At 34.8% G+C, this 21,042-nt stretch overlaps 1 protein-coding gene and 1 long non-coding RNA gene across 5 annotated transcripts in view; both read left to right on the top strand.

Annotated features, from left to right (window-relative positions):
• The window catches only part of LOC126727138 (beta-glucosidase 46-like), a 142,194-nt gene that overhangs the window by 50,397 nt on the left and 70,755 nt on the right, over positions 1–21,042 (top strand). Inside the window, exons 1-2 of one of the 4 annotated variants that reach the window (XM_050432660.1) lie at positions 5,102–5,251; positions 5,531–5,625. In XM_050432660.1, the coding sequence (XP_050288617.1) occupies positions 5,221–5,251; positions 5,531–5,625 (126 nt within the window). In that variant the 5' untranslated portion in view covers positions 5,102–5,220. The other 3 variants (XM_050432665.1, XM_050432656.1, XM_050432659.1) reach the window with 3 other exon arrangements.
• Positions 8,078–8,505, top strand: LOC126727144 (uncharacterized). Its single transcript, XR_007656167.1, has 3 exons — positions 8,078–8,171; positions 8,295–8,338; positions 8,451–8,505. It is a non-coding gene; the product is annotated as an uncharacterized LOC126727144 (long non-coding RNA).

Here is a 21,042-nt window from a genome sequence, read left to right as displayed (position 1 = left end):
TGAATAGTAAGAGCACTAGCATTGGGGGTGTAAATACCCCATAGTTGCTATTTTACAACCCAAGTCACCTAAAACCCACTCCATCTGGGTTTGTAAACTTAAAAAAATTTGCAACCTATAAACAGTAAGAGCACTAACATTGGAGATGTAAACACACCCCGGTTACTATTTTACAACCAAAACCTCAAAAAGCTTGCTCCATCTAGGTGTGGGTTTGCAAATTATTTTGCAACCTGTGAACAGTTGGTTCTTATATATAGAACCAACAGTTGACTTGGATGTAAAAAAAATATTATTATTTTATTGAAAAAATCTGTTCCCTCTCTCACTTTTTCTCTGACTCTACGCTTCTCCCAATCTCTCAAGTCTCCAAAACTCTCTCTCTCTCTCAACTCTTTGCACTTCTCCGTGTCCTCAACCTCCGAAACTCTTTTCTCTCTCAACCCTCCCTCGTGATCTTCACGATTTTAGGTGGTGGGTTTTGGTGATGGCACATATTAGAGTTTGGGTCGGTGGCTATGGGTGGAGTTTGGATCAGTCGATGGATGGATTGATGGTAGTTGCTAGATTGGTGATGGGTTGCTAAATCGTTCAGTGGCTGGATAGGTAATGGCCGGTGGCTGGATTGAAGTTTGGTGGTGGGGTTCAGTGGCTGAGATTGGAGTTCAGTGGTGGGTTTCGGTGATGGCATAGATTGGAGTTTGGTGGTGGGTTTCGTTCTCAAATTGAAGAGGAACGGTGGCTAGACTAGTTGAGTGTTTATTTATTTATTTAATTTTATTCAGATCTGGGTGGGGTAGTTTGCTCTGATGGGTTTGTGTGGGTAGTGGATGGGTCTATTATTTTGGATTTGTGGTGGGTAGTTGATGGTTTTGTGGCGGATTCTAGTGGATTTGTGGTTGTGATTTGGGGGCAATCACAAGTCAACCATGGGTTTGTGATTTGGGTCGGTGGGTTGGGATTTGGGTGGGGGTGGTTGTTTGGATAAACTTTCAGTAATTAGGTGGTGGTGGTTGAGCTTCGGTGTTGGATTGTTGCTGAGTGGCTGAGCTAATACGTGGTGGTTGCTGGAGAGATAGAGACAAAGGAAGAGAGGAAATAGGGAGATAGGAGAGGAGAGAGAAAGAGTAGTTTTTTAATATTATTTAATTTTGTAGTTTATATTATTTTAAGAAGTTGTATCTAAAAATAGAAACTAGGATATTGGGTGAGTTGTAAAATGAGATGGTAAAATAGATAAAGTAGGTTTTTAGGGTGTAAAATATAACTTTTTTGGCATTCCGGATGCTAATGCTCTAAGGTTGCATATATGCAACCTTACTATTCATAGGTTGTAAAAATATAATATTTTAATCTTGTGGTTGTATGTGAAGAAAAAAAGTGAGTGGGAGGAAGAAGAGAGAATAATAATTTTTATTATTTTATTAGGTAATTTTTATTAATTTATTAGGTAATTTTTATTATTTTATTGGGTTGTATGAAATTATAAAAACTAGGATGTAGGGTAAGTTGTAAATGAGTTGGTAAAATAGATAAAATAGTATTTGAAGATGCAAAATAGGTTTTTTTCTTTGGTATCCCCGGATGCTAATGCTCTTATTGAGTATGCTCTAATTGGTATCTTGACCTTTTTTTTTTTTTTTTTAATTTATAACTTATTAGTATATTAATCTGATGGTAAAGAACAATCATTATAGAGTAAAAACCATAATTTCTAAATCACATTGTGTGTATATACAAATATATAAGACTTTACAAATTAATGTATCACTAATAAAATAAAAAAATGACCTTCTTTTATTGGTTTTTATTGAGAAAAGTTAATGAATATCCTATAAACATTACTTTTTGACAATTTTTTTATATTAGTCATGAAAGTGGTATTAACTTTTTTCATTTAAATCGACACCTATTACATTCATTATCCATATATCAGTTTTGTATAAATTTTGTAAAGAAATTATAACAGTAACTTTCATATTTTCAATTTTATATATCAAAAGTATCATAAGGAGGTGCTAGAATCTATCTGGCATCAACCAAAAAGTAGTCTTTATCACTGTTGGCACGTTGGGGGGACACTGGGCCACTGCAATCACTGAAAGAGGTCCTTTCCAACGATCAAATAATTGCTCTAGAAATTCTTCCAATCAATTTCATAGGTCTTTTCTCTGCCGCCTCAACTTTAACTTTAACCATAACTTGTTGAAATGGATGACTCAAGTGGTAGGCACTGCATGAGACCAACATTTTCTCATCTATCACTCACCACTTTAAAATTATGATAAAAATTGTGATATAAAAATTATATTGGTAAACTTTCTCTTAATTTGATGGCAAAACAGTTACAAGACGCAAGTTAAATCTAACTGAGGTAGTAATTATGATCTATGATTGTGTGAGATTACCAAATTTGAAGGATTTAGATTGCGTCCAGTGCAAAAAAGCTGGATATGTTAAGATACGGATAAATATTTAAATTTGGACACGTATTCTAATTGTATCGTGTCCATTGCAAAAAGAAATTAAAACAAGTTTCACCGAAATACAAATCTATGAAAATTTAATTGAGGCGATATTATGGAACATAAGAGCCAAAAATTGCCCCTGATATTAAATAGCTAGAGACATCGGTGTGGTTTGGATCTGGAGGTTGCGTTTCACGTTTGCTTTTTTTTTTTTTTTTTTTTTTTTGCTGCGCATGCGTTTAGGGGGACAATGGCTACTGTTCATGCTAATGTTCATGAACAGTAGCCGTAGTTTGTTGACTTTTCAGCCCCTTTATCAGTCCTGTGAGTCCGTGAACAATATATGGGACCCACAAATTTCATTTTTTAACAACTTTTTCATTAAAAATGGGTCCCACAGTACTATTCACATATTTAAAAATTATTTTGCTACAATGTTTTCAGTTTTTAGTTTCAGCAAAATAAGTTCTATCCAAACGGACCCATCATGAAAATTTTCTCTGACATTTTAAGGCCAAGTCTGTTTTCAACAGTATGCAATAATTTTAGATGCATACCTTTTCTTTATTTCCAAGTTTAATGATCAATTCGTTTTAATTCTCTCCTTCCTTAACATCATATCTCCCAGTCAATTTCAAATATACATTTTTTCTGTCATAGACTTCTGTGACAATGTGACCCCGCAATTTTATTATTTGCAGACTAATGCATTCTTAATGGAGGTCACACAATTCCAGTAGTCCTAGGCTCCTAACCACTACTAACCACAAGTTACGGAAGAAATTTTTTTTTTTAAGTGCTTGCTACTTGAAGAAGCTTAATTAATCGCTTTTCTATGCTATGTAGTTGATGTGAAGTGAGTGATGAAAATCATTATTTCAAGAATAAGTCAATGAAGTAACAATAATTCATTATCCACCCACCTAGTGATAGTTGCATCCTTGCATGTATGGTTTAGTAAATTTCCAAACGCAACAATCACGGGAGTTGGCTTTTGTGGGAGATATCACTTGTGTCCATTCAAATTGTGCAATGTGTCATGTATATCACATTTTGGCTGATGCATGACTATAAATGTCAAAGCCATCTAGATGCTCATTTCAGCTAATAATTGCTGTTTTCTTTGTTTAGATACTTGAAAGTTTGGATTTGTGTGAAAATACAAGAGCTTGTTTGGACCCTAATTTTAAAATGACAGCTAGATTGCTTTTACTTTTACTTAATCAAAGTGTGAAACAAGAGTAAATGTGCGCAATGAATCGATACTACTCTAGTGCATACACATGAACAATGAACAATAAAATTAAAGCATAATAGTAAGGGAAGAGAGATGGAAACACAAGATAACACCAAGATGTGTTATCAAAAAGGAAACCAAAGAGCTCGGCGAAAAACTTCTCTGTGACTTTCCAAGTTGAAATTGATTCACTAAATAATAAAATTGGAGTACACGAATAACAAAAAACCCCCCAAGCCTAGTCTACCCAATGTACTTGAGCCCTCCAAGCTCCTACTACCAACGGACTTCTCAGAATCATGTCTTCTCTAGCTTTCCAAATCCTGCAATACACCTGATTGCATCTACCAAGCCTTACTAGCTTCTTTTGGTAAATCCTCAAAGCTTCCCAAGCTCCAAAACACTCTCTACACTCTGAAAGGTGTGGGTTGTGTTTGGGTACAAATCTTCTCTCAAGGTATGACAATGAGATAGAGAAGAAGAAGAAGCTACAATGATTTCTCACTAAGGATGAGTAACTCTCTCTCTCTCTCTCTAAAAGATGGGTGTGTGTATTGTAGAAAACCTATCTAGAGTTTTTCTCTCTGAATGACCTCACATACTTTTGTGGATAATGATGGTATATATAGTATGGGTGAAGGGTAAGAAAATCACACTTAAAACACTTCTAGTAGAGAGTTTCACAAGTATCTCGCGGGTTGGCCCTTCTCGCGAGACACTTGCGAAACTGACAGCTTGGCACGACTCTTCAACTTCCAGCATGTGCTTTTCATGTGGCTCTTTCACGGGTAGGCTTCTCGCGAGACACTCGTAAAATCCACTTGCTCATCCAATATATGCTCGATTCTTTACCAACTTAATACTAAACCCAATACTATAAAATCTCACAAAATACAAGGAACAAAAATAAAGCAATTACAACACTTTTTGTCATGGAATAAAGCCAACATAAAACATAGTTGTAAATCACAACTTTTCAATCTCCCCCTTTGGCTATTCCATGACAAAACACCTTATAATAGACTCTAGACTTAAACGTGAGTTTGGGAACAATGGCAAAAGACACTTACACCCACCTAAATCTAAAACTTGTGATGAACTTAGAATATTTATACCCGTAACCTGAAACACTTGTACAAAACACATTAGACTCTCAAGGTAAATCAAGTGATAAAAGGACAAGTATAATGTAACAAGTAAAAGTGCAATCAAGTAAACAAGATGTGAAACATATGAGCAACTTGATCAAACACAAAATAGTCATTTGGAAATGACCATAATGATCATATAGCAAAGCAAATGATCATCCGAACATACAACCAATAAAAGAACAATAGCATAAGGATGTATGCATGTCCAACACATAAACACGATACGATGAGAGCAAAGCATAGATACTAAAAGAAACTTAAAGCACCATAAAGCAACGAGAAAACAAGAATAAAGTAAAACCAGACAAAATAAGGTTTTCTCATCAAAGGATGTCTTCTCTTCCTTAGTATATGCGTCTCCCCTATGACTTTCTCCCTCTATGAATGTGCAAAAGGTAAAATTTCTCCCCCTAAAAATGTGCACATGAGTCATATAGAAATGATGATACACTCTAACATATTCTCTAGTATACTATCTTTCTAATTGTTACCCTTTGAACAACATAAATTCTCATTTTCTAAAAAGATAGTACTCCATAATAAGTTCACCAGAGTAACTTTTACTTCTCTTTCTCAAAAAGGATTCATTTTATTTGGAATAGCATTAATTACTATGGAGATTTCATTAGTATTGCATGCTTTCTTTGTATTTCATATGTGCTTTCCAATTCTAGTGGCAACATGTGATACCATATCTCTAAAAGGAAGTATTGAATCATCTCAATTCCCAAGCAACTTCCTCTTTGGAACAGCTTCTTCTTCTTATCAGGTTTCTTGCCTCTCTCTCATTTCTCTCAAAATTAAAGTTCATTCAAACATACTAATCACTAATCAGATTATTTTTGTTTTCAATATATTTTTATGTTTTATTTCATTTTCAGTTTGAAGGAGCTTTCTTGAGCTATGGTAAAGGACTTAATAACTGGGATGTTTTCACTCATATGCTTGGTTAGCATATGTTTTCTGTTTTTAGTGCTCTTTAACACCCCCTTCCCCTTTCAATCTTTTCCTCTGATGGTTTGAGTTGTATGCTACAGGTAAAATCATGGATGGGAGTAACTTGAGATATTGCTGTTGACCAGTACCATCGATATCCAATAACTCAAGTCCTTTTGTTGTTATTGTTATTATATTTTGTATGAGAATGTTGACGATGAATTTGTTCTTAATTTGAATTCAATTCAAGCGCAAGGCCAGAGTTAGAAAGAGAGAGAGGAGCAAACACATGCTTAGCTATATAAAGTAAAAATGATATACACAATCTAGGTGAAACAGTTCTTGTTCTACGATCATTTTTATACCACAACTTTTGCCACAATTCTGATATGGTTGATTATGAGTGGCTGCCTTCCACTTTCACATTTATGCGTTACTTTTTCCCCACCACTCATAGTTGATCATATTAGAATTGTGGCATTTGTTTAGAGACTTTCTCAGGCGCAAATGTTGATGGGGATTAACCTACTTTTTCTAGCTATTTTACATTCTCACTTTTCAAAACATCTCACGTCAAATTATTTATTTTACTACATATTAATTATAAAAATATTGATTTTTCTTAATTTTTTTAATTGTGTATCTTTCATCACATACAACAACCACCGTTTACTATCTTCCTTCAACCTCGAGATATGTAAAGAAGGAATAAAAAAACTAAATACAAAATGAATATTGTCGGTATAAAGGTTATTGTAGCAAATTTATAAATTTACACAATTATACACTCACTATTGTGAGTTATTTTTAAGAAAAAATATGTAATTTTACACATTTTTCTTCATGTGTGAGTCCTTCCAAATTGACGTAGACAGTTGATGATGTTGACGTGACAACCTCACAGAAGTATGTGGCTAATAAAATTTAATTGATAAATTATGGAGCACACATATAATTGTCATGCACTTTTTATCTTATTGTAAGTTCACCTTTTTTAATTTAGAGATCTTGTTTGTTTTCTCATCACTATTAAATAAATCATGGTTCATTGAATTATTTGTGCTAATAAGGTCAGTTTTCAACCCCACTATATTAAAGGCACTGGCTGATAGAAAAGGAGCCCATGATTATGAGCTCACTTTAATCATGTAAAAGAAACATATTATAGGATTTTTGTGTTTCAAAGAGCTGAAAAGGCTTTACGCCATGATGACATGTAAATTGAAACTAGACATAATTTGAGCAAAGCAAACTCTGCATCTGATTTTTTTTGCAAATAGACTACTTAGAGGAACTTCATTAGCAAGAAATGAAGCGTATTAATCCAATACATTTAATGGAGTTTTTAGAATTTGGAAAGACACCGTCTATCTCTCCAAACATTAGAAATAGAGCGTATTTGCTATTGTGACAGAACAAGGGATGTCCCATAGTATTGTAATAGGGCTTGTCAATGATCTTCTAGGTTTTCAGTTTAAGGGTTTTGTTAACGGGTGTTTTAAAGTATTTGGTAATAGACAATTTTAAGAAAGTTTTAATACTACTTTTATGAAAAATATATAAAGGCATCAAAAAGTCAATTGCATTTCTCTTTTCCTATAAAAAATTTCTAAAAATATTTTTTAAAATAATGTCCTTAGAGTATCCGTCAACTTTTCCCATTCTCTAATATTATTCATGAGTAACTAAATAGTTCAAACTATGAAAATTTTCAAAACAAAACTGATCAATATGCTTTGCTATGCTATGAGAAAATAGGAGGATCTATATCTCATGGATCTAATGGGAGTTAGCAGCTATCGTTTCTCCATATCATGGGCAAGAATTCTACCCAATAAGTTCTTCAATTTTTTAAAGGGAAAGACCTTCTAACTTGATTAAGGGAGTGGACTTTCTGTTAAACTATCGATTGTCTCAAAAGTTTCGGTAATTTAAGCTTTTAGAACAATCGGTAATCTAATATGGTATCATGGCAGGAACTTTTGAGTTTGATCATTATCTCCTCCACACTACCTCTAATTTAAAATCTCATATGTTGGGTCTCACTTATTAAAATAGAGTTTGAGCTCAAATGTGAGGGGCGTGTTGTTTAAATAATTAAATTTATCATTTCCTAATAATTTAAATTTTTAGAAGCATCAATAACTTAACACTTTTTATCTCTCACACCTACCCTTTCTTCAAACCAGAGGGAAGATTTGGAAAAGTGAATAGAGCTGGCATTGATCATTATAACAACTTCATAAACGCTCTTCTGCATAAAGGTCACTTCAACTTCCACAATTTGTATGTTCATCCAAGTCATTTTCGCTTTATAATCTACTCTTGCAATTTTCACAAATGTGGTCACTTGTGAATACATACCACATTGTCACATAGGTAAACAAAATTTTCAATTACAAAGAAAGAAAAAATATATTTCCTGATTTCCCTATTAATTTTCATATTCTGGTTTCAGGGATCCAACCCTTCGTGACATTGACTCATTACGACATTCCTCAGGAGCTTGAAGGCAAATATGGAGCTTGGCTGAGTTCCAAAGCGCAGTAAGTGGCAGCACTCTCTTACTGCAGTCCTGTAAAGGTTTACTTAGGCTATCTGTGCCTTAATTTATATGAGATTGGCTACCTCTTATATGGAATAAAATCATTTGTTCAGGGAGGATTTCAAATATTATGCAGATGTATGTTTTAGATTGTTTGGGGACCGGGTCAAGTACTGGTCCACTTTAAATGAGCCCAATGTAGTAGCGATTCGCGGTTACAGGACAGGCGATTACCCACCATGTCACTGCTCCTGGCCATTTGGGAATTGTAGCAGTGGGGATTCAGAGAAAGAGCCTTTTGTTGTGGCTCATAACATGATCCTATCCCACGCTGCTGCTGTCGGTATTTATAGAACCAAATACCAGGTAAATTAGTCAATGTCTTCCAAGTCCTTGATGAAACACTCTTTAGGAGATATCACGAATGAAACAATAAAGCAGTTTTTTTTTTTACTAAAATGTTTCTTACTCAACATCCAGAAAAAACAAGGAGGTAGCATTGGAATTGTTATGAATGCTGTGTGGTATGAACCTATTAGTGATTCCTGGGAAGATAAGTTAGCAGCTGAGAGGGCTCAATCTTTCTACATGAACTGGTGAAAAAAACATCATTAACTGACCCACAATTTAAAAACTTGTTGACAAAGTGATTTCTTTAGAACTTTGCATTCATAATAGAGACACTGCTCTGACTTAATCTAGAAGTTCAATGCAGGTTCTTAGACCCAATTATACGTGGGAAATATCCAATAGAGATGCAAGAAATTCTTCAATCGGACTTTCCTACGTTTTCAAAACATGATTTGGAGAAGCTGAAGAATAAATTAGACTTCATTGGCATCAATCACTACACCAGCTTCTATATAAAAGACTGTATATTTTCTCCGTGTGAACCAGGGCCGGGAGCTTCGAGAACAGAAGGTTTTGCTTTACGAACAGCTAAAAAGAACATCTTCATTGGAGAGCCGGTATAAATATATAATCTCACTTGTTGAAATCACCACAACTATGCATTTTGCTAAATTACTAAGTCTCCCTATTGATGCAGACGGCATGTGACTGGCTATTTGTTTATCCTCAAGGAATGGAAAAGATGGTGACATATATGAAATAGAGATATAACAACATTCCATTGTTTATAACAGAAAATGGTGAGTGCAAATTAAGCTTTTATGGTCTCTAATAAATATTGGCTCTATGTGTTTAAAAAGTTGTTATATAATTCTAGCGTACCTAATAGGGTTTTGTGAGAAGGAGAATCCCCATTCCACCATGGAAAATTCAATTCATGATATCAAGAGAGTGGAGTACATGAACAGCTACTTAGATGCTCTAGCAACAGCAATGAGGTACTAGAAGATGAAGCCATCACTGGCACTAAGCGTTTTACATATGTTTATGCTTTGTATTCTATCTTGTTTTGAAAAACAACTAGGAAGGACTCACTGTTAAGGAATCTTATACTGTTTAGATGGGTTTATCAGTTTATGTACTATTTTAGGCTCTCCACTATATAGCTTAAGCAGTTAGAAGTGACATAACCCGCAACCATTTTGTATATTTTCCTCTGTGGTATTTCTATATTACGTTAGAAAAGATAAAGCATGGTGCTAATATAATGATAAAGTGTTTGGGAAAATATAAAATAAGAAAAATAAATATTATCATAGAGAGATAAGATAAAGAATAAGAAAGTAGGGAATTAATGTAGCTTGGCCTTAAAGACCTACATTCATAGGGGAAAACACTTAATGGTTGTATCTTTACTATATGAACTGTGTATTACAATGAACTTATAGTAGCTTGATAAGTATTTATAGTAGGCCAAAACTATACAAACCATACATTAAACTAGGGTTGCACTATTTGCAATTTAACTAGGATTTCTTTGCTTGAACTCCAAGTAGAATTGAACAATAGATTTGAGTCTAGTTAACCCGATATCTTTAACATTTCTAATGATATGTTTGAAGGCTAGCTGATTTGTGTTTAACTTGGTAATATTATCAGGGAAGGAGCAGATGTGAGAGGGTATTTTGCATGGTCCTTGCTTGACAACTTTGAGTGGCTAGATGGATATATCGTTTGGTTTGGGCTTCATTATGTTGATTATGCCACTCTCAAGAGAACTAGAGGACTATCAGCTACTTAGTACAAATATTTCATTGCTAACCATAAGGCACACAATTTTAGTGCTGATGGGGCACCTCAAGAGCAACTACTTACAAGAAATTAAAGCTGAACACCACCTCAAACAAGCTGTGACAGAATTTTGTGTCTCTAACATTAGTCTTTCTGTATTGCTTGCCTATTCCTTTCTGGTGCAATTGCTATAACTTCGGTGCTTGCTAGTTTAAAATTTTCTGCTTTAAGTAAACCTTGCATGTACAAGCAATGTGTAAATATCTTAATATATTTCTATTCCATCACGAGTAGTTGTAACTCCCAATAGATACCCAAGCCTCTCCTTCACCACATAATGCTTAAAAAGGGCAAAATATCGTCATAAAAACACTTGAGTCCTCAAATAGATACAAATCAAGCATGCTTCATGTTTAATTTAACCACAAACATTGTTGGAGGAAATTTGTCATTGAACATGATTTTAGCAACTATTTCTTTAGTTGGCAAGTTTTTGAAACATTTTAGCAAATGAGCATCTCAAGCCTTAGAGGCTCGAGTTCAGTGAAGAAACTTGAGTCTCTCAAATAGAAAGAAGAAAGAAGTAGACCAAGAAGCACACTCGAGGTTTAGAGACTTAAGTTCTTTCATTGGACTTGAGTTTTAGAGCTTCGATATGCTAGTTTGCAAAATAATTTTGCAAACTTGACAACTAACTAAATTGTTCCAAAAGTAATGTTAAATGACAAATTTCATCAACATTGTTGTCCCACCTTTGGATTCTGACCAAATCTAACCAGAAAGATTGAGAATTTCACTTCTTGCTTCTTGATGGGATTGAACCCTTCCCATTATTTAATTCAACTCATCATTTTAATATTTTATATCAATTTTACTTAATTTTAACTTCTCTATAATAGGATCTTCATTATTCTCCTCCACAATAATATTGATTTTAGGATCTTCTTGCATAACAAGGCCTTCATTAATTTGTTTAGAAATCTCTATATTTTGTTCTTTGACTTCTACATAATCTTGAGGAACAATATTTTCTTCTACATGCAGTTCTTCCTTTAATTGTGGAATATTTGGCTCTTCAAAATAATTCAAGTATAAACTTTTTGGCCAATAATAATCTTGTTTTGTATATGACAAAAGTTCTTCACAATTCAAAGAGGATAAAAGTTGATAGCAAGCATCTTTTTCATCTTTGGCCGTGAACGAATTTTCTTTTTACCTCGCCTAATTCTATTAGACTGTATTCATTCCCACCAAAGTAAGGCATACTCACTAAGTTACTCACAAAGTAAGTTTAACTTTTCTCTCATAATAAATATTCTCAAAGTCAAATAAATCATCTAGATCAAGTAACCAATCAAGAAAATCTTCTTTTAAAAAATAACCATTAAAACTTGCAATTATTCTATAAGGCCTATATGAAATTTTCTTAACAATAGGTTGCCCATGAGTTACCTCTTCGTTGTAGTTATTTTTATCGTTTGCATATTTCAACAACGCCATTTTAGCAAAGATATTTGTGAATGCTGGCTGTACGTCATGTAATACTGCTAAGTTTTTTGTCACTAGTAGTGCTACCATCTCATACATTAGCCACCAGACTAGGATAAATCAGGCTCTGATACCAACTAATGTGGGATGTGGAAGCGTCAATAAGCAGAACACGATTACTTCTAGAAAATAAGAAACAAAACATGTTTGCTTTTTAAAATAATCTCGAATCCACAAGGGTTCCTTGAATTCATAAGAATCCTTGAATCCACAAGGAGAAAGAGGTTGGAATCCACCAGAAAATGAAAAGACAAAGGTTTGAATTTTATTGATTGAACAATTATTAAAAAAAGTTTACAAACTTATGGGCTTATTTAAGGATTCCGTAAAACTTGGTAGACAAGAAAATACATTCTAGAATAACTCCTAATTAATACCTAACCATAATAGGAACTAAATTTGACCTAAAAACATTAAAAGCACCTAAAATCAAGGAAATAATAATCCTAAACCTAAAATAACAAAAATTACAAATTAAATACCAAAATTAATAAATTACAATAATTAAATAGCAAATTGTGTCCTACATCACTTAAAAAAAAAAAAAAAAAAAAAAAAAAAAAAAAAAAAAAAAAAAAAAAAAAAACCAGAACTTCCTAATATAGTAGGAATTCAAGAGATTTCAACGTTAGGATTAGGTTGTAGGCTTAATGGTTTAAATGCAATTTGATGAGAGTATACATCTTGAAGAATTAAATTATTAGAATTGTACGGGTAGAATTTTTGCACAAATTTGAAAATTCATAGAGGAAATCATATAAACGTTAATAATGAATCAATATATCTAAATATCACATGCATGGAAGTTTAATGTCTAATGAAAATCTTCAATTATGCTCATCATAAATTCACATGTACATATTCAATATATTTTCATATTCATATAAGCTTAATATTCTAGCATACACTGCATAATTAACTTTAAAAAAAAAAAAAACATTTAAACATAAAAAATGGGTAGGACATGTGAAAATGGGTTAGCATAAAATTAAACATTTATCTATGTTAAGCATAAAATCAAACATTTATCATGCGATTTGTTCAAAACTAGCTAAGGGAGAGGATGAAATGTGTATGCTATTAAAAAATGGTTATGGAACATAAGCCAACTACCATGTAGAGATATAACATCAAGTACATCCATATTGTAAATGCATGGACATAGTTACATAACAACAAGGATTATCATACTTGTATTAGTTAAAATCAATTCCTAATCCTATAACGAATGGCATTATTCATTCGTGGTAATCAAAGAGTATACACCATGTTATTAATATAAACAAGCACTGATTCAAGCAAGCAAGATCATGGGAATAAGATAATAAGAGAGAGATGAAAGAATTATACCCTCGCAGTACTTTTTTTTTTTTTTTTTGGGAGTATTTGGGAGAGCTTTGGAGTAATTTTTTTTTTTTTTTTTTTTTTTTTTTTTTTTTTTTTTTTTTTTTTTGCCTTGTAGAATCATGTCGGAGGACTACTACATTAAAATATTGCATGTAATTATCACACTTAGATTTATATTGAGCATCAAGGCCAAGGCACAGGTAAGAGCTAAGCACCAGATTCAGCTCCAAGTTTTACACTTTACCTAGCTTGTTTTTTATCCGTGTCTCTTAGTTTTGAAGTATCAGCTTTGCACATTTGGTTGAAAGTCTTCTCGAACTACAAATTTTCTTGCTGCCTTCGAAAAGCTTGTACAACTTACATTTTGAAAGTTCCAGCTTTATGTAGTTTGGCGTAGTGTGCAAAAAGTTAGTTAGCTCTGAAGCAAGGCCGGCCCAACATAGTTTGAAGTCTAAGACAAAAATTTTAAAGGGGGCTTTTTATATCTAAATATCACTTAAATAATATTTAATTTATTTTTATATTATATTTATTTTTTTATTTCAAATCTATTATTAGTTCTTACTAATTAATAAGACTAATTCACTTTGGATGAGCTAGTGATACTTATTATGTAGGTTTTATAAACTGACATGTCACAAATAAAAAAAAAAAAATTATTCAAAATATTCATTTATTATATTGTTTGAGTGGCACCAATTATATTCCTGCCACATTAGTTTGTAAGTGTTGTCATAAAATTTGTATTAGTTTTAACATTTTTCATTCACTTAATGCTGAATTGGTGACTGTGTTGTAGTTTTATTAATTCTTAATTTTTTTTTGTGACTGGAGAAGATGTTAAAGTTACTACAAATTTTACTATAAAAAACTTACAAACTAATGTGACATTTCAATAATAATAATAATAATAATAAAAAGAGTACATTGAATTATGTATTGTAATTTGTGACATATCAATTTATAAGTGGTGATAAAAAAATAAGTGCAAGTAACTTACAATTTTTTTAATTAGGAAAAAAAGACTTACTTACCCTTATTAATTTGGGAGCCTTTCTATGTCAGGGGCCTTAGGCCATAGCCTAAATGGCCTAGGCCTAGGGCCGGCCCTGCTCTAAAGTAGGATGATCCAAATGGGAGAAAGTCTATTTTGTTGTTTTTGCATAAGTGATTTCTAACAATCCGAAAGTTGTTTTGAGATGCCCTTTTTCTTAGGATTTATTCAATTCTAGCTTCAAAAAACACCAAATTTTTGAAGCAATTTTTCATGAGCAATGAGAAAAATGTATGCATGGAGGGTACTAAAACCTAATTTTGGACCATGTGTGGATGATAGTTCCTATTTTAGCTCACTTACTTTTTGGTCTTTCCAACTTCCATTTGGTTCAAATGAAATATTGTTGGAAAGCTCATTATGTCTACCTTTTAAATATGATGTTTACTGTAGGGATAAGGGCCCAAGATCGTATATTGGGTATTGGGTATTGGGTTTTATCCGAGGATATAAATAGGTTTGAGGAGGAGCAAATAATTATTAGATATTCCCAGTTCAGGTCCCATAAGTAGGGAGCAAATGAAAAGTTGTCCGAGGAGGAGATGAATACAGTTAAAAATATATAATCCAGCAATTAGAGTGATCTTCCAAGAAGCTCCAATGATAGGGATATACCTCATAAACATACAAGAAGGAAGGAGACCTAGAAATATCTAAGGGAAAGCTGCCACCACCACATTAAATGCACTGCAGCTGCTTTTCTGGCCGCATTTATGTGGAAAAGACCTCTAAACAATACTACCTTAGTTACCACAACTCATAGAGAACCAGAAAGGGTGTTTGATGGGACATGTACTTAAGTAAAGGCTCAGATGATCAACAGATGTAGGATGAGGATGGTTCAGAAGAGGATATATAATGTGAAGGACTCTTCATGAAGGGGGATTGAAAAAATAGAGGGAGAACACTATAGCAATCAAAATTGTCTCTATATCCAACTGTGATTAATATATATAATTGTGACCTCCTCAGATTGAAAGTCCATTGATATCAATACCTCTTATTTGTGTTTGATTATCATTTAATTCAATACTAGCTGTTGTTTAACTCATTAGGGCCTAGTTCTTTGACCCACTCTTTACAAATTTATTGTATTGGGCTCATTGGGCCGAGATCCCATACACTTTGGGCTTGGACCACAAATCGGGACCCTACATTTACCTTTTAAATATATCCACTTTATGGCTACAATTTTCAAATTAGGTGAGTTTGCAAGGACATGTACACAAAATTTGCATCCTCCTCAACACTTTTATTTTTAATTTTTTTAAATCTTAATTTTAGCCTTTTCATTTGCTCAAAAATATATATAAGGAACCCTAATGAAATTTTTAATCCAATTAAAAAATATATTAGAATAATAATGTAAAAAATGGTGAGGCCTCTAATGCTTATGTGGAAAATATTAAGATTTCGAACAAAGATTTTGATTTTATATGTATTATAGATTAGATATTGGATACATTAATTTGAACTTTCTTGGTGGAAGCTTGTATGAGATGCATGTCAGCTGTGCCTTTTAACATTATTAAATTTATTTTTATTCTCAAATTAGAATATTGGTACATGCTGAGTGAGTTGTGCCATTTTTAAACATCAACTATCACTTAGAAAAAATTATATATTATTAAAAAGCAATATATATTTTATTTTGTAATTGAAAATTTTTCGAAACAATCATGCAAAATATGATAGTGATTGACTTTAAGAGTTATGTTGTAAATTAGTGGTGAGTTAAAAAATCCTATAGAGACCCACCAAGCACCTCGAGTAGATTATGTAAGGTTGAATTTATTCAACCATCTAATTGGCTTTATTCCGTGCCAAATTTGCTTGTAATTCAGCATTTAGTAACCCTGTATTTAGGTGGGTTTGTTGTAAGGGTAGTGAGTGAGATAGAGTGAAGATTGCCCAAGAGTGTGCAAGAAAACAGAGACTCGCGGCTGGGACTCGCGGGTGACTCGCGGCTGCAAGCCGCCAGAAGCAGTACACGTGCCAAGCATGCTGGAAGATGAACAGTCATGCTAGCTGGAGCACTACAGGACAAAACAAGACAACTGGTCATACGGTTAACTCGCGACTGGATCTCGCGACTTAGTCAAGCCGTGAGGTCAAGCCGCGAGCCACCCCTGTTTTGTAAAACCTGACGTTTCACATTCCTCTCCCACTCCAGTATAAATACCCCTTTTACCCACGATTGAAAGAGAGCTTCCAGAGAGAATTTTGAGAGAGAAACCCTAAAGAAAAACCAGATTGTATCACCCACAATCTCTACCTTAGAGTCTCTTCAAATTCCTCAACTCTCTTCCTCTCCATTGTCAAATCCTTGAGAGGCATTATACCAAACCTGGTTCTCACCATCATCATCATTGTGAGTCAGCTGTTTGGATTTCTGGGAAGCAGTTAGAAAGGAACCAATCTTCATTGGTTGATGCTACGGTCTAGTAGCGGAATCCGGGAAGCTAGAAAAGAAAAAGGTTCGGCGCAACCTCGTTGGAGCAAGAAGCTTGGAGGGCTTAGGTGCACTGGGTAGATTAGGCTTGGAGGGTCTATTGCTGTCCTTGTATCCCAACTGTATTTTCTAGTGGATTGCTTACCGCTTGGAGGGCGGCGGAGAGGTTTTTTGCCGAGGACTTCGGTTTCCTCTTCGATAACACATCGCGTGTTGTCTTTGTGTTTGCATCTTCCTTCCTCTCTATCTTTGCCTTTTTATTATCTGCTGTGGTTTTATTTTGTTATGGCTTAGATAGTTTTTAACCAATTTCGTATTATAGCATGTGTTAAGTTTCCGCACACTAGTTGTTTGACATATTGCTTGAATTGGTTAAGTTGTTATTTGGGGGTCTAAACGTTCAAAGGTGTTTTGTACACGTTTTTGAACTTTCAATTGGTATCAGAGCGGGTACACTGCTATTGGTTTCATTACCATTGTGTGATCCTTGACTCCCTTTTGAGATGGATAGGTCTCAATCCCTAAATGCACCTCCATATTTTGATGGTAGTAATTATGCTTTTTGGAAGGTTCGCATGAGAGCTTTTCTGTGTTCTATTGATGAATCCGTTTGGGATGCTGTTGAGATTGGTTGGACCAAACCTGAGGCAGCCAAATCCACATGGGATAAGGCAGCACTTGCTGCATCTAATGCTAACAGTAAAGCACTCAATGCTATTTTCTGTGGTGTGTCTCCAGATAAATTTCACAGGATTTCTCACATTATCATTGCCAAAGAAGCATGGGAGATTCTGGAAGCCACTTATGAAGGCACGAAGAAAGTGAAAGACACCAAGTTACAAATGCTGACCACTCGGTTTGAGGAGCTCAAAATGAGTGAGGATGAGTCTTTTGACTCTTTCTATGGGAAGCTAAATGAGGTGGTTGTTAGTAAGTTCAACTTAGGGGAGAAAACGGAGGACTCAAAGATTGTAAGGAAGATCCTTCGATCATTGCCGGAAAGTTTTCGTGCTAAAGTGACAGCAATTGAAGAGAGCAAGGATCTTGATGACATCAAAGTACAGGAGCTGGTTGGTTCTCTGCAGACTTATGAGATGTCGCTGCCCAATCAACGGAAGAGTAAATACCTTGCTCTAAAGACCATTAATGAGAAGGTGGAAGATCAAGACTCATCAGGAGAAGATGTGGTTGACGAAGATGTAGCTTACCTTGTCAAAAATTTCAGAAAGTTCTTGAAATTCAAAAATAATGGCAAATTTGATGATAAAAGAAAATTCCAAAGTTCTGGAAGGGAGAAGAAGGATTTCAAAAGGAAAGATGGAAAAGAATCCCAACCCACACAAGGTGTCACTTGCTTCGAATGTAACGGGCATGGACACTTTAAGAAGGAATGTCCAAATTATTTGAAATCGAAAGGTAAAGTGTATGCCACGACCTTGAGTGACTCAGATTCGTCTGACTCAGAATTTGAAGAGAGCTGTGATGGAGAGGGGAACTATTCAGCTTTTATGACTATTGCTCATGTTGAGTCTTCGGATGAGTTGAATCTGCTTGTACGAGACCTTGGAGAACATAGTGATGATGAATCACTAGGAATTGTTGAAGAATCGGATGCTGAAGAAGATGAAAGCACAGCAAATCTTCAAGAGAATTATAACTCACTCTTAGAGAAGTCGGGTGAGTATACAAGGGTGGCCAAGGCTGCTGTGAGAAAAATGAAGAAGGCTGAGGAGGACTAAAAAAGTCTCCTAATCCGATATAGGGAGGCCAAATGTGAGATAGAAACACTGAATGGTGAGTTGTCCGAAACTTACACAAAAGTGAGATTTCTTGAGAATGAGGTTGTGCAAGCGAATGCTAAAATAGAGAGGGTCACCACCAAGAAGCTAGATGATGTTATATCATCTCAAAAGAGCTTTTCAGACAAATCCGGATTGGGATATACCGGAGGAAGTAGTTCATCTGGAAATGTCACTAAAGAAGTGAAGTTTGTAAAGGCCAAAGATCCAGTTGTAGCTGACCTTACTGGTGAGAAGCTCGAGGTGGAGGAGAAGAAGAATGTGGTGAACCAACGGATGCTGAATCCCCGTAATCAGTCTGTGGGCAGGTCTGAATCTCGTGCCAAGTCACGTCCACGACCACAAAGAGGTCCTAGAGGAACTTATGTGTGCCATTATTGCGGACTTCAAGGGCATACTCGACCAAATTGCCAAAAGCTGAGAGCAAAGAACAGTGCAACTCCTCAAAGGTCAGGAGGACCCAGAAATGATAGGAGAATTTGGGCAGGTGATCAATCTAGAGATCAAAATGGAGATCCCGGAATGATGAACGTGATGAAGATGATTGGTGCATTCACCAACTGCTTGGAAAGCTTCTCACGAAGGTTTGAAAGCCCTAACTCCCGTACCCAATCCTATAAGGAAATCACCCCAAACGCAAGTGACGTGTGGGTGAAAAAGGGTACTCATGCATAAGCATTACAACATGTCCATGCATTAATACTTCCTATGCTTTGCGACAATGTTTGTTTGGTTTGCTTGCTGTTTTTGATGTTGGTTGTTTGCTTGTCTACTTGTGAATATTTTTTAATTTAGTTTTATCAATCTTTTTGTTTCTTGTGTCAAAAATCCAAAAATCACATAAAAATTAGAAAATCAAAAAGCTTGATTAACTTTGTTGAGTCTTGTCTCAAAACTTGTTTTGCCTTGTACCTTTATGCTAATGGCTTTGTGCATTTTCGAGCATTGCTTGTTTTCATGCACTCATATCACTGTGGGAAAAATCTTGAAATCTATGTGATTGTTGTAAATAGATCTTCAAACTTGTCATGAATGATTAGTGAATGGTTATGTTGATCTTGAGACATGCATAAACTTGTGTCTATATATCTTCCCACTCTTTATTTTTGTTTTGCTAAAAAGAGCTCACCAAATGTAAATCTCCAAATGAAAAGAGATATTGAGCTGCAAAAGCCTGTCGCACATTCTAGTATTCGACTAGGAAAAAGGGTAAGCGACCTTATATTAAAGTGAATGTTTATTCAAAAAGCCAAAGGCTTGTTCATTAAGATGAAATGTCAAATATCACTCTCACAATGAGAGGTGATTGCCTCAAAAAGATCAAAAAGATCAAATGTTATGAATAAAAGGGGAGTAAAATGTAAAGCTCCAAGTTATGTTATCAAGTTTTGTGGGAGGTCATATATACATATTTCTATAATTGAGATAGGTCACATGATCTAGTGCTAATTGTGTATGCCTTGGTTGAATTGATCATTGAAGCTTCACATTAGACAAAGGACTATCTCATTGTTGATATCCACACACAACACACAAGTTTATGTTCAATAAATGCCATATTCATTTGTGTGATTGTACTTGATGAAATGTGTTTTCACATGCTCAATCTTTGTTAATTCAAGCAGAAAAAGATTTTTGAGTGTTTTAGGTGTTTTTGGAAAGTGTTTTGTTTGAAAAATCTAAAAATTTCAAATATCCAGTTTTGCCCTGTTTTGGCGGCTCAGTCGCGGGTATGTCAAGTCGCGAGCCTCAGTCGCATCTTTGCTGGTCATTTTTGGCGACTTGTTCGCGAGTGGAAGGTCCAGTCGCGAGGTTCTCTCAGAGATTTTCGCGGCTCAGCTCGCGACTCACTCGCGGGTAGACCTTCCAGTCGCGAAAAACACTTAGAAAAAATTTTTCAAATTTTTGTTCTTGAGTGCTTTGGCGGCTTGAGCTGGCGACTGTGTGGCGACTTAATCAAGTCGCGAAAAACGCGTGTTTTGCAGAAACAGGAGCATTTTTTAAACCTCTTTTCAGTTTTTCCTCGAACTTTTGTGACTGTTCATCTTCTCTCTAAACTATCTCCTTTCCAAACACTCCGTGCTCCCATTTCCAATCTCCATTGTTGCATTCTTGTAGCTCAAAATCTTCGAGTCACAGGTATGGGTTTTCAGTTTTGCACTCTTTTCTACTTGATTTTGTGCCTTTCCCCTTTGATTTTTCGCATATGTTTGTGTTTTTGAAATGGGTTTGTGTTTCGGATTTTGCTCATTGTTCATGCTTAGCCTGTGGTTGCTGTTGCTAAAGTTTGTGTTGATGATAGTCGTTGCCTTTTTGGTCTTCATCCTGTGCTTAGCTTAGTGTGTCTTTTATTCTATCTGATC

This window comes from Quercus robur, chromosome 5 (assembly GCF_932294415.1).
Source record: "Quercus robur chromosome 5, dhQueRobu3.1, whole genome shotgun sequence".
Taxonomy (NCBI): domain Eukaryota; kingdom Viridiplantae; phylum Streptophyta; class Magnoliopsida; order Fagales; family Fagaceae; genus Quercus; species Quercus robur.
This window is presented reverse-complemented; position numbering and strand designations above follow the sequence as displayed.